The following is a 14144-nucleotide window of genomic DNA, read 5'->3' as shown; positions in this document are numbered from 1 at the left end:
TGAACATGGTTTTAGGTAACCATTTCGGTGCCTTTTTGGAAACACATATTTTGGTTTAGGAGCTACCTGTCACTTTCTACATAAGACTGGTATTTTTATATTATGTATAATAAGCTGTAGCAGTTGCTCCATCATAATATTAAAAGAGGGAAACGGACTTTGGCCCAGTGGTTAGGGCGTCCGTCTACCATATGGGAGGTCCGCGGTTCAAACCCCGGACCTCCTTGACCCGTGTGGAGCTGGCCATGCGCAGCGCTGATGCGCGCAAGGAGTGCCGTGCCACGCAAGGGTGTCCCCCGCGTGGGGGAGCCCCACGCGAAAGGAGTGCGCCCGTGAGGAAAGCCGCCCAGCGTGAAAAGAAAGAGCAGCCTGCCCAGGAATGGCGCCGCCCACACTTCCCGTGCCGCTGACGACAACAGAAGCGGACAAAGAAACAAGACGCAGCAAATAGACACCAAGAACAGACAACCAAGGGAGGGGGGGAATTAAATAAATAAATAAATCTTTAAAAAAAAAAAAAAAAAAAAAAATAATATTAAAAGAGGGAGCAGTGTTTCTTGAATAAATTTTATAAAAATGAATTATAAAAGATAAGTCATTTAATAAGTTTGAAGTTGTAATAAAGGTATATATGCAAATAGAGTTAAAATGTTTCAAAAGAAAAAAATTTCATAGTAAAATACTCACTTAAACTCAGAGTCATTCTAAGAGATAACACTGGCCACCTGCTGTAAGTTTCAGTCTGAAAATTAGATATTAAAAAGCATTCTCTTTTTGTAGTTAAAAATGACTATAGTCAAGAAAGAGAAAATGTGTATTTAATAGCATAGGTAAAACAAACACCTTCAACCTGCATGAAAAGTTTCTGCAAGACTATTAAATTGGCAAAAACAGATCTTGATTTATCTACTTCCTAGACTTCATTTATTAGAAAATTGTGAAATTTTAGTATCTAATAACCGTGTTATTCTGTCCTTCCTAAGAATAGTTGTTTCATTCTAAATCAGGAATACTTTCATGTTTCTGTGAAATTTCATTGAGTCCCCCTACATCAGTACACATAGGGTAGTTTTTTATTGCTTGCCACATCAACCTTTTATGTGTCTGTACTATCCAGGTATCTGTTAAATATGTTACTAATCACTATAAACTTATGAAGTTTAATTTTAAAAGGAAAGTTTTCACAAAACATTTTAAAAGATAATGCTTTACAAAAGAAATATAAAGCATGTTGTAAATTCAAGGCACTGTTGTAGTTACTTTTGCTATTCCAATGTAGAGATTTACTCTTGAAACTTGAGTGTTGGTAATCTACTGGTAATACTCAGAATCTCAATAATTTTTGTATTAGCTATCTTGGCTATTACTAGTACAATCTTATGTTTCCTTTATTTTTTTTTAAGTGAAAGTTTAATGTCCTTATTTTATATTTTCTTTTTTTACTGTCAGTATTACTCAGCTCTCTACAGAGTAAAGAGGACTTTAGAATCAAGATTGTCCTGAATTCCTAACTAAGACCCTTCGAGAAAAGTATGGCTGTACTTAAAAGGCTAGTGGAGAGGCACAATATATTACATTTTATTTGGGGGGACTGAGTAACTTTTAATTCTTGTCCCTCCTTACCAGAATTATATTAATTTGACTTTAAAAGTAAAGGATGAGAAACCTCTTAGAGTTGTTAAAGCTGTAGCACATGAGAGACCCAGATTCAGAGCCTGGCTGCTCTGCATTGGAAAGCTAACAGGGCTGATTAGGAAAAGTGCATGCCTCTCCTGCCTTGCGATGAGGAAGGTGATCTCATTCCACAGTGATGCCCTGTGACCTGGTGAAGGGTACTAAAAAGGGACTCCTATCCAGTTCGCCTTGATTAAGGAAGACTTCTTGGCATGGGGCTTTGAAAAGGGGTAGGTAAAGTCATCTCTTCAACATGGGAGGAAATGGGACTCTTCTTAGGGGTTGTATAATGAAGACCTCTTAAATGTATTGTTTGACTTAACCTTTGCAAAAATGCCCTCTGTAAAAAGAAGACAGCAAAAATATATTTAGGAAGTATTCCCATCATTGGTCTTCCTCACTGACAAATCTGTGCTGATTTTCCTTTTCCTTAACTTTGGCAGATCTGAAAGGCATTTGTTTTTATTATTCAGCTGGAATAATCTCATGCTACTTTTGAGGAGAAAAGAAAGAAACCTAAAAGCATGTTGTAAACTCAAGACACTGTTGTAGTTACTTTTGTTATTCCAGTGTAGAGATTTACTATTTAAATTTGGGTGTTGTTAAACCTGATAGTACTCAGTCTTAATAATTTTGTAATGAGGATTTTTTAAAACCTCTTTTCAAAAAATTTCAACCCAATCTTGGAAATTGATAGGCACTGTGGTGTTTAGCAGCTGAGGTAAAAATGTAATGAGGGCAGGTTGAGTGTGAAATATCTTGGTTGATATGAAACATTAATCTGATTTGTGTACCTACCATCTTGGCATATAACAAACATACTAGGCAGGCAAGCTGAGAGTTGATATTAGGGAAAATGCTCATCTGGACACAACTTGAGCATGAGTCTCATATTTTCATGTATGTAAGGATATAATAACTTCATCTCATGTCCCGTTTTCCCTTAGGTTCTTTGTCCCACTGCCTTCTGAGTCAGGGTAAAACTATAGTAAAGGCAAATCGCCTGGCATGCCTTTGTATCCTAAGAACCCTAACATAGTTTTCTCAGGTATAATGTGTATTATTCTTACATTTAATCTCTGTCCAAAAGCCCAAAATTTCTTTTTGATGCTGTATTAATCAGCCAAAGGGGTGCTGATGCAAAATACCAGAAATTGGTTGGTTTTCATGAGGGGTGTTTATTTGGGGTAGGAGAGGCCATAAAGCATAACTTCCCTCACCAAAGTCTGTTTTCACGTGTTGGAGCAAGATGGCTGCCGACATCTGTGAGGGTTTAGGCTTCCTGGGTTCCTTCCTTCCAGGGTCTTGCTTCTCTCTGGGTTCAGGGTTCTCCTCTTTTCCCAGGGCTTGCTTCTTCCTGGGCTCAGTGTTCCTCTCTTCCTGGGGCTGGCTTCTCTTTCCTCTGTGAGCTTACTTCCCAGGGCTCCAGCTTAAGGCTTCAGCATCAAACTCCACCATCAAAATTCCAGCATCAAAAACCCTCAGCTGTGTCCTTTGCCAGCCTTTTATCTGCAAGTCCCCACCAACCAAGGGGTGGGGACTCAAGGCCTAATGATGTGGCCCAGTCAAAATCCTAATCATAACTTAAATCACGCCCAGGTACAGACCAGATTACAAACATATTCCAGTATCTATTTTTGGAATTCATAACCTTATCAGACTGCTACAGATGTTTTCCCATTCAATCAAGGCAGCTTCTTGGTGGTTCTGAATGGTCTTTCCAAGTACCTTTTATCTTTTGTGATTGTTTACCAAGACCAATATTTTCTATGTTGACAGTTCACTTAAATTCTCACTTTAGATGCCAACCTGGATTTGCAGGTTGCCTGGAGAGAGTTTTTCTTGGGTTAATTATTGAGTGATTCAGTTTATCTTACTCTCCTTCCTTGAAAATTGTCATCACCTTGCTTTTCTCACTGTTCTCTTCCTGTATAGGTTCCAAATAAGTTCCGCTATCCATTCTACTATGAGATGTGTTGGTACGTGTTGGAGCGCTATGTGTACTGCATAACCAACCGCTCCCACCTAACTAAGGAGTTTCAGAAAGAATCCCTTAGCATGGGTAAGTGTTCTGCCTACCTGAATTTTCAGACAAAGACACTTTTTATAACCTGCAAGACTGAGGATAAGGCCAGGAATATTCAGTAAGCTATTTGATACTCAACAGTTTTTGTTTTTTACTTACCTATTTGGAAGTATCAGAATTTGTTTAGTGAGATTGAGCACTAGTCAAAGCCGATCTCATCTTTGTCTGAGTTAGTTCCTCAAGAAAGATAATCAGTTGTTTACTATTAGTTTTATTGCAGAAAGATTGATCTTTGACACAACAAAAACTAGGAATATGTCCTCATAATAATTCCATAATAAAACAGGTAAAATGCCTGTTATACCTCAGGCATTCTACTCAGCAGTTTATATACATTGTTTTTACAATTTCCTGTGAAGTAGGTATTGTCATCCCCATTTTACAGGTGGGAACATAGAAGTTTAAAAGTTTTAAAAACTTATCTGTGATCCACAACTTGAACCCAGGTTGGTCACACTCTATAAACTAAACACTCTTAAATCTGTACTCTAATGTTTTTCCAACTTCTACCAAGAGAAATACTTTATTGAATAACAGGGATAGTTTCAATAACACATTTTTAGACTGTTTTATGCCTTAAAATGGAGTGGAGCCAAAACTGAAATATCCTGTAGTCACAAGCTTCTGTGGACTCTTCGGTATAAGCAAGGTACTTTTTTTACCTTAGCATTTTCTTCTTATGGCATAACTTTGCTCAGAGTTTATATTCTCATTAGAAAATAAAAATACTCTCCCATGAATATGAAAGCAAGATACAGTATTGTATATATCGTACAATCATAATCTCGTTTTTAAAATATATCTACATTATAATCATATGCATATGCGTAGAAAAGGATGGAAAAGGACTGCGTCATGCTGTTTAGTCATTATTCAGGGTGGGGGGTTATGGGATGACTTATTTAATTCTTTGCACCTTCCTATATTTTCTAAATTATTGATAGTTGTATTACTTTCAAATTAATAGAGGGGAAAAAAACAACATATAAACATTTAAAAATTCTTCTTGGGGGGTATACAGGAACCTCTTACATTTTTTAATGTAACATTTTTTTGTGATATATATATCTTTTAAAAAAATACAATTTACAAGGATGGGGGGTGGGGAGTGGGCTATATGGGAACCTCTTTATGTTTTTTATTTTTTATTTTTTTAAGATTTATTTATTTATTTCTCTCTCCCACACACCCTGGTTGCCTGTTCTCTGTGTCTATTGGCTGTGTCTTCTTTGTCTGCTTCTGTTGTTGTCAGCGGCACAGGAATCTGTGTTTCTTTTTGTTGCGTCATCTTGTTGTGTCAGCTCTCCATGTGTGCGGCGCCATTCTTCGGTAGGCTGCACTTTTCTTTCGCGCTGGGCGGCTCTCCTTACAGGGTACACTCGTGCGTGGGGTTCCCCTAAGTGGGGGATACCCTTGCGTAGCACGGCACTCCTTGCGCGCATCAGCACTGCGCATGGGCCAGCTCCACATGGGTCAAGGAGACCTGGGGTTTGAACCACGGACCTCCCATGTGGTAGACGGACGCCCTAACCACTGGGCCAAGTCCGCCGCCCTCTTTATGTTTTTTAATGTACCATTCCTTGTGATCTATTAACTTTAGTTAAAAAAAAATGAAGAAAAGACGTAGGAGGTTCCCAAGTACCCCACTCCCCACCCCCCCACCCCATCATTTTTTAAAAATTAAATTGTATATATGGTAACAATAAAAAATTTTTTTAAGTTCATGGAACTGTACTATACAAACAGTGAACCCTAAGTTAAACCATGTACTTTACTTACTAGTACAATTATAAAAGCGTTCTGTCATCAAGTGTGACAAATGTTCCACACCAATGCAAAGTGTTGATGGTGGGGTGGTATATCAGAATCCTGTATTTTATACATGATTGTTCTATAAACCCACAACTTCTCTAATAAAGGGGAAAATGTTATTTTTTATTATTTTTTTTTTTTTTAGATTTATTTTTATTTATTTAATTCCCCTCCCCCAGTTGTCTGTTTTCTGTGTCTTTTTGCTGCGTCTGTCTTGTTTCTTTGTCCGCTTCTGTTGTCGTCAGCAGCACGGGAAATGTGGGCGGCGCCATTCCTGGGCAGGCTGCACTTTCTTTCGCGCTGGGCGGCTCTCCTTACGGGTGCACTCCTTGCGCGTGGGGCTCCCCTTCGCAGGGGACACCCCTGTGTGGCACAGCACCCCTTGCGCGCATCAGCACTGCGCATGGGCCAGCTCCACACGGGTCAAGGAGGCCGGGGGTTTGAACCGCGGCCCTCCCATGTGGTAGACGGACACCCTAACCACTGGGCCAAAGTCCGTTTCCCGGAAAATGTTATTTCATGAAAAAATTCTTTTTGCAAAACTTTTTTTCACTTTGTTTTGCCTATTAAAATCTTCGTTTTAGAAGATACTCACTTTTATTTTATTTTGTTAGTTATATTGCTAGGATTTCAACTCCAGAGCTTAAGTTTTTGAGCAAAACATTGGACAAAACTACTTTTTAAATGTATGTGCTTCTTTTTCTTTTTAATTTACCTGTTTCTAATTATGATAAAATAGACATAACAGAAAAATCATTTTAACCATTTTTAGGTGAACAGTTCTGTGACATTAAGTGCATTCATAAGATTGTGCAACTTTCATCACTATCTAGTTCTAGAACTTTTTAAAATTTATTATTCTTTTTTAGGTACCAGGGTCCGGGGATTGAACCCAGGACCTCATATGTGAGAAGCCAGCACTCAACCACTGAGCCACATCAGCTTCCCTGAGTTGGCTTTCTCATCTGTTTTGCTTGTTGTTTGTTTTTGGTTTTTCAGGAGGCACCAGGATCTGAATCTGGGACCTCCCATGTGGGAGGTGGGTGTGCAACTGCTTGAGCTCCCCAGAATATTTTTATCATCCTGAACAGGAGGAGACCATTTTTAAAATATGATAGCTTATTCATTCATAACCCTTTTCTCTCGTTGGTCACATGACCAACCTGTATGTCCTCACTGCATTTTCTCTTTGTATTGGCAGATTTGGAGTTAAATGGGTTAGAGTCCGGAAACGGGGATGAGGAAGCAGTGGATCGAGAACCCCGGCGCTTGAGCAGTAGGCGCTCTGTCCTCACTAGCCCTGTAGCCAATGGGGTCAACCTGGATTATGATGGACTGGGCAAAACCTGCAGAAGTCTTCCAAGTCTGAAGAAATCTTTATCTGGGGACTCATCCTCTGACTCTAGCCGGGCGTCCCACAATGGCCAAGTGTGGGATCCCCAGTGTAGCCCCCGAAAGGACAGGCAGGTGCACCTGACCCATTTTGAGCTTGAAGGTCTTCGCTGCCTTGTAGATAAGTTGGAGTCTCTGCCACTCCACAAGAAATGTGTCCCCACAGGAATAGAAGATGAAGATGCCCTCATTGCTGATGTAAAGGTAAAGTTTTATTCTGTTGCATGACAGCTGCTGATCTGGCTAGGGCACTGGGTTTCTGGATTCCAAAGGAGAATTTAAGGAAGTTTGAATAACCTCTGATTGAATTGGAGACAAGTTAATATGTGTGTGCGTGCGTTTGAGACCCTAGCATGAGATTAAATCTTTGTCAAGAAAACACTAACATTCATGCATTCAGTTAGGACTTAAATTTATTCTTACAAACACAGATTTCAGGCTGATCCCAAAAATAAAGGAAAGCCTGAGAAAATGTTTGTATTAAGAAACTTTAAACTTAAGTTACTCTCAAATAAAGAAGCCTATTTCAGAACAAAAGTGACTGATAATGGTCTATTGCAGTCTCACCTCTGGAAGAGGGAAGAAATTGTTCTGTGTTGGGTTATACTGAAAGGAGGTTTATCATCTTTGGTTTCAGTTTATCTAGTTGTATTAAAACTTAAGTACATGGGGACAATTTCTGAGATAAGTGTCCTTAATTTTAAACAAAGGCCATCCTATTGCTTTATCAAATTTCTTCATACTATATATTTTTCTTCTTTTTCAAGAAATCTCCTAGTATCAGTAATCTTTAAAGCCTACCCCATACTTCACATATTGGTCTCAGAGAAATAAACTGATTTTTAAGGATTCTAGATTCAGTGTCTCTGAACTGGAAGGTATTCTTCTAAGTTCTTCCTCATAGGTAACCCATCAGTGTGGACACCAAGAAACATAAAGCTGGGATAATAACTTTTCTTTTTAAATCACCTAGGTGTTTAGATCAATGTCTTGAGTGTGAGACAGGATATGCGTATTAGACAGTATCCACAATTTGTAATGAGTGTTATTTTGAAAACCTGTCATATTGATTTTATTTTATTATTATTTTATATTTTATTTGTTTGTTTGCTTGTTTCTATTTTAAGAGGTACCAGGGATTGAACCTAGGACCTCATACATGGGAAGCAGGCGCTCAGGCACTTGAGCTACATCTGCTTTCCACATAGATAATTTTAAGTTACACAAGAATTTTTAAGACTTTTTTTTTTTTAAGGATTTATTTATTTACCCACACACACGTACACACACATCATTGTTTTTGCACTCATTATGTCTGTTCATTGTGTGCTCTCTGCATCTGCTCATCTTTTTTTTTTAGGAGGTACTGGGAACTAAATCTGGGACCTTCCATGTGGGAGGGCACCAGTTAAGGTGCTTTCTGGCTTCTGCCATCCATCTCAGGATAGAATTCCAAAGCCTAGGATGGTACCTGAACTTACTTAATTAACTACAGTTGACATGTTACATTTCCTTTCATTTTTTTTCATTTTCGAATCAGCATTTTATGATGTTTCTGCTTCAGTGAAAATATTAAAAAAAAAAAAAAGAAAATTAAAATTAAAGAGGCTAAAAAAAGGGGGGCTGTTAATTTGGTGAGAGTGGTCCTCTTTAGTAGTTATAGAAGCTGGACAGTTGGTTTTATAATTTGTTTTTATTGGTTTGGCTCTAGAAGAAGCAGATGGTATCAGTGTGGCTTGTATTTAGGGAGGGAAATGTGGTTTGTTTTTAGATGAAGGAATGATAAGTTCTAGGTAGATGTGGTGCTATTTCTATGATGATTAATGTACAGTGAAACAAGCTTAATCATACTTTTCCAGATTCACTTCCCACCCTTCAGTGAGCAAAGAGTATTTAAATTTTTTCTTTTCCGTTATGGTAGACTTACATAAAATTACGTAATCCTGAGAATTTGGGTGTTTTATAGGGGTCTCTACCATCTTTCTAATTTTCTACAGTGATCTTTTAAAATATATATATATTTAATATATAGCTTTCCATTATGGGTGACTGTGAAAAACATTAAATTGGGACTTTGGGGATTTGTTAACTTATATAATGTTAGGAACCCTAAAAAAAAGATTTCTGAGTTTTTCTCTCACTAACATTCTTTTGGCCTGGATATCTGTATTTCTAATTCATATAAAAGAAAAATATCTTTTTAGTCCACCATTGAATCCAGTGGTCAGGAAGCAGAAGCTGTATTATAATCCATGTAATAATTGTTACAAGGTCAAGTTTCATGATAGAAATCTGCAAACTCACTTGAGTCATTGCAGTAGTATAACTTAAAGTAGTTGTTTGAGAAGGCAAAGTGGTATAGTAGTATACCAGGAAAAAATATGGAAAGATTTGGGTCAAATATTAAACAGTTGGAGGAGGCAGCAAGAATGGGAATAAGTTAAGAAGAGACATCTAAAGAGGACTCTTGGCATAGTGAAAAGTGTTTATAGTTTCCCTGTGTTTATCAAGAATCACTGAAAAACATGGCTACCATCAGTGAACACATGTAGCGGCATAAGAGACAAGAGCATGTGAAAGGTGTAGCCAGTGGAAATACTGCATAGGCCGACAGTGTAGGGATTCTCCCTGCAAAGCTGCCCCATACCTTCTCTTGTTTATCCAGTACCATAGTCAAAATGCAACCAGTGTCAGAAAACAACACTTTTAGGCCCCAGCTCTACAAGTAGTTTCACTTTAAAATCAAATGAGCTAATTATTCCTTCATTTGATCAGTTATGTTTAACCTGAGATTCAGATAGTGAGTTTAGAGCTTGAATATTTTGAGACTGTAAGAATGACTCAAAAGAGAAAAGTGTTGCATTGGGTAGGTGCTGAATTCCAGCACAGCTGGGGCCTCTGCAGTGCTAGAGAACTGGTGCTTATAGCACTGAAGGCTCTACTGCAGTAGAGGAAGAAAACAGGCACAGAAGTTTGCCCTTCCTGCAGATAAAGGGATTGGTTCCACTTATAACCTATTTGGCTGTCAAAAATAACTAGTAGAAGAGATAAGAGGATAAGTGGTCATATGGGATAACCATATTTACATACACCCTGGGAGAAAAAGTCAGTTTTAATGATGAGGTAAAAAGACTTTGAAAAAAAAAAAAAATTATAGAATATAGAGGTGGAGGGGGATTAGATTAAAAAACTGGGCATTCCAAAGTGCTGAGTTATTGGTAAAGTTCAGGGGAACTTTATCAGTATGTATAAAGTTCTGTTTAGGAGAAGTATAGGTAACCTTGACTGCTAAAGTATACTTAAGGTAGAATGGTGCTCTCTTTTACTCTGAAATATTCTTAAGAATTACATTTCTAGACTTGAGAAATTGTGTCTTGGATATGTGTTAAATAAAGAGACAGAACATGGAGCAGTATGTATAGTACAGTCCCGTTAATGTAAGAAAAAATATCTGCATTGCTGGGAATTCTAGAGAGGGGCACACTACACTGCTGACAGTGAGTCCCAGCAGGGTGGTGGGAGTCAACTGGAAGATTTGAGTTTTTAATCAGAAGTTGTTATTTTGTTTGTGTTTATTTTTGTAATAAACTTTACGTACATATCAAAAGCTTTTAATACATCAATATATCTGACTACCCAACTCAGTGAAACAAATTTAGTGTTGTTGAATATTTTTCTACTTTCCTGTTTTCTCTCAAACATTTTGATAAGCCTGCAATCGTGCTGTGTGACTTTTGGGTTAACAGTTTCTAAATCTATCAAAGCCTGTTTCCTCCTCTTTAAAATAATATCTAACTCAGTGGAGTTGTGAAAATTAGTGACAATTTAGAAACACTTGGTAAACAGTGATAACTTAGTAAAGTACTTAGTAAATAGCTGCATTATTATAGCCAAAAACAAACTAGGTGTTACAAATCTTTGAAATTCGTATATTCACCAATGTGAATAATGCCAGGTACCAGATTAAGTGTTGGGGGAATATACAAACAAGCCATGGTCTCAGCCCTCTAAGGGCTACAGTCCAAGGGGAGACAGGCCTTTGAGTGGCCTAGGAAGATAAGTGCAGTTTAGATTTGCAGGGGCTGTGCATGAGGAAGGGCACAGAGTAGACACTACCTGGAGTGTGGCAGATTGTCTTGAGGGAGGGAGATGCCAGTTAATAAACTTTCCTATTAGAAAATCATCTGAATGGATTCATGCAACATTCTATAAAAAGAAAAAGCTCACAGTTTATAAATTTGCAAGTTGTTCTTTGTGGTGCAATAGGCTACTGCTACTCTATAAATTAGGCCTTGTTTAATTTGTGATTGGGAAACTTACCGGGAGTACAGTTTCTAGTGCCCTATCTGGTTTTTGTCCCTTTCTAGTGGCTTCTGTAATACAGACTTGCTGCTTGCTGCATTATGCTCTTGTGTTTTGTTTTAAGTAATAACACGTTTCTCTTAAGTATTTACACTTTATCATCCCTCTTAGGTGAGGTATCACTGAAGACCAGAATAAGCATTTTCTAAGAAGACTGATTGGCTAGATCAATCACTATTAAAAGTTTTTCAAACATAATGGACTGACTGCACGCTGGGTCTTTGAGCCGTAAGATAAAGTGCAAGCAAGAGATTTAAGATGACCATATAAACGTTTGTAGGAAGAGCACAGAAGTCATTCCTACACTTGGTAAACTATTATAAAATTTCAGATATGTAGCCCCTGACAGCAAGCAAAGCCCCAGGTCCCAAAAAGCCTATTTATTAGGCCATTAACTTTCCACCAGAAACTCACTGATACTATCTTGGAAATGAGTGTTTCTAACAGTAAAAGCTAGGCTCTTTGTGGTTTGAGGTGTTTTCTTTCACAGCAGTATCTATAATTTCCAGAAAAGCCAAGTTAAATTTGTGAGGATCTAAAAATTACATGAATTCAGGCCCCAACTGCTGCTCTTTAGGGTTCTATTCTGGTTGAGCTTCTCCTGTACTGACAAGTTCAGTGTACTGTGGAGTGCAGAAAACTCAACCTGTCAATGCCCCTTCCCTTTCCCCTGTAGCCCAAAGACGAGGCGCAGCGTTCAGCATGCTTGTTGCCGGGGCTGTGATGGGGAGTGGAGATGGGGGCAGCATACCTTAGGCAAGTGGCTGTCAGAGTGCAGGGTGGCTGCTTCATCTCCGGAATACCAAGCCTGAAGCAGGCAGAACAAATGGGAATAGACTAGGAAATCCAAGGAGTCCTGGTGTCCTGAAGGGCGGGGTGCTCTGCTTGTGTAAGAGTCAGCTTCAGAGGAGGCTAAGGGTGGAGTTGAGAGAAGGCACTTGCCCTGGCTTCCTGAGCCTTGTTGATAGGCAGGAGAGTAAAGCACATTCTTGAGTATGATAGACCTTAAGTTGTGCCCCAGCTATTGTGACTTCCTCATGACGGAATTACTGGAAGAGAGCCGCCTAGGCATCTCTTTCCTGGGACGGTAGAGTTCCTAGTTGTCCCCAGAGGCATCTGTTGTAGAAGCAGTTGATACTAAACAGGCATATTGTATTGAATATCTCAATATTGGTTGAAATGTGTCATTTCCGAAGGTATTTCCGGAAACATAGATGATGGTTCTAGGTTGTTTGGGCTGGGCCAAAGAGAGCAGTGTCAGTGAGGGCAGGCGAAGCAGGCGCGTGTGCCCAGGAAAAGAAGGTAACGCAAAAGGAGCTCATCAGTTCCAGGGCTTAGTTCCGCTGGGCAGGCGGAACTTTAGGCACTTGGCCTGTGGGCCTGAGAGGGGAGAGAGGACTGAGAGCTCTGGCTGTAGCCCAGTGAGGTGACCTGAGGGGTAGGGTGTGGTCTGAGACAAGGACAAATGCCGAATGGGTTAAAGCTTTCCCTTTCGCTGGCGCCTTCTGAAGTCTGCCCCCTGGGAGCCCTCTGGGCTGGCCCTGGCTTCTCCTATTGCAGTGGTGGGGGTAGGGTGGTGGGGCGGGGCGGAGGCCCAGCTCCCCTCCCCGGCAGCACCTCCTCCAATCGGGAAGAAGAGAGTGGTGGCTGAACACACCCCCTCCCGGCTCTGCAGCAGAACGGCTGGGCTGGCTGCCTGGCTTGCTCACTCAAGCTCGGCTCCCCCGCCTGCCATCTTCCGTTGCAAAGCATTTCTGGGAGCTGCATGTGGGTGACGCAGCAGCATTGTTCGCAGGCACAGGAAGCCGCGGCTGAGCTGGAGGGCTTGAGGAGGAGCTCCAAGCACTGCGTGCTGCTGCCTCTGGGTAGCCTGAAGGGTGAGAGCTAAACTGCCCAGCCTTCTGTGCTCTGAGGGATTCCAGAATTTTCAAGTAAATCGGGATTTTCTTAGAGGCGGAAAACCTTAACTCCTTCAGCACAACTTCCAATACAGAAAACAAAACAAAGACGCTGGGGAAACTTCAGTTGAGAACCTCGGCACCTCCAGAGCGACGAGACACACAAGGTCAGGCGGCCAGTCGGCCAAACCCTTTCAGATTTGGGGTGTGTGTGTATCTGGAGGGACTTTGTTTCCATGAAGTGGCAGAACTCTACTACCTGTCGAGCTAGTCCAGGACAATGCTTCACTTACTTAGTGTTGGTTGAGCCGTCGTTGCACTTGTTCCCTTACCTGGTGGGAAAATGCCTTTGAATTGGGTCGCTTAGCTTTAGGGAACCCATTCCTGGCTGTCTCTGTCCTCTTCCCTTCCTGTGGGCTCTGGGCTTGTGTTTGAATGTTTTCCTTAATGCCAGGAGGCTAGATAGGCGCCAGTTTTCCCCCCACACACACTCCACCCCCGCTCCCCCTATCCCAAACCCCCTCTGGTGAAGGAGTGGTGGCTTCTTTATATGGTTTCTGGAAGGGCCTCAGCTGGAGTCTGCCTTTTTTGATGAAAGCAGGGCGTGCAGGGTTGAATGGCCCAGGGAAACTAGGCTTAGGAGGAAATCTGCATTTCCCTCCACACCCACACACAGCCCAGTAACTGAGTCGTCTCTGTGTGAACAGCTACCCCCCACCCCCCGCCCCACGCAGACAGTTTCTCTGCCTACCCTTCCCTATCCCCCGCACAATTTTTGCAGGTGGAATCAGAGTGCTTTGGGTGAGAATAGTTAAGTCCCTTTTCAACTCATAAAAAATTGCAGGTCTTTCTGTGTGGTCTTATTTTGCTGAAAGTGGAAAGTCCCTGTTTGTGGACAGCTCAGTTCTCTCAGGCAGAGG

General features: G+C 40.5%; 1 protein-coding gene across 2 annotated transcripts in view; it reads left to right on the top strand.

Moving 5' to 3' along the window:
• Positions 1-14144, top strand: part of KDM2A (lysine demethylase 2A) — a 132855-nt gene that overhangs the window by 100949 nt on the left and 17762 nt on the right. For both annotated transcript variants that reach the window (XM_058305113.2, XM_004481583.5), the window contains exons 11-12: positions 3610-3736; positions 6774-7168. In XM_058305113.2, the coding sequence (XP_058161096.1) occupies positions 3610-3736; positions 6774-7168 (522 nt within the window). The remainder of the gene's footprint in view (positions 1-3609; positions 3737-6773; positions 7169-14144) is intronic.

This window comes from Dasypus novemcinctus, chromosome 10 (assembly GCF_030445035.2).
Source record: "Dasypus novemcinctus isolate mDasNov1 chromosome 10, mDasNov1.1.hap2, whole genome shotgun sequence".
NCBI lineage: Eukaryota > Metazoa > Chordata > Mammalia > Cingulata > Dasypodidae > Dasypus > Dasypus novemcinctus.
Note: the sequence above shows the minus strand (reverse complement) of the source record. Positions and strands in the feature narration are given on the sequence as shown.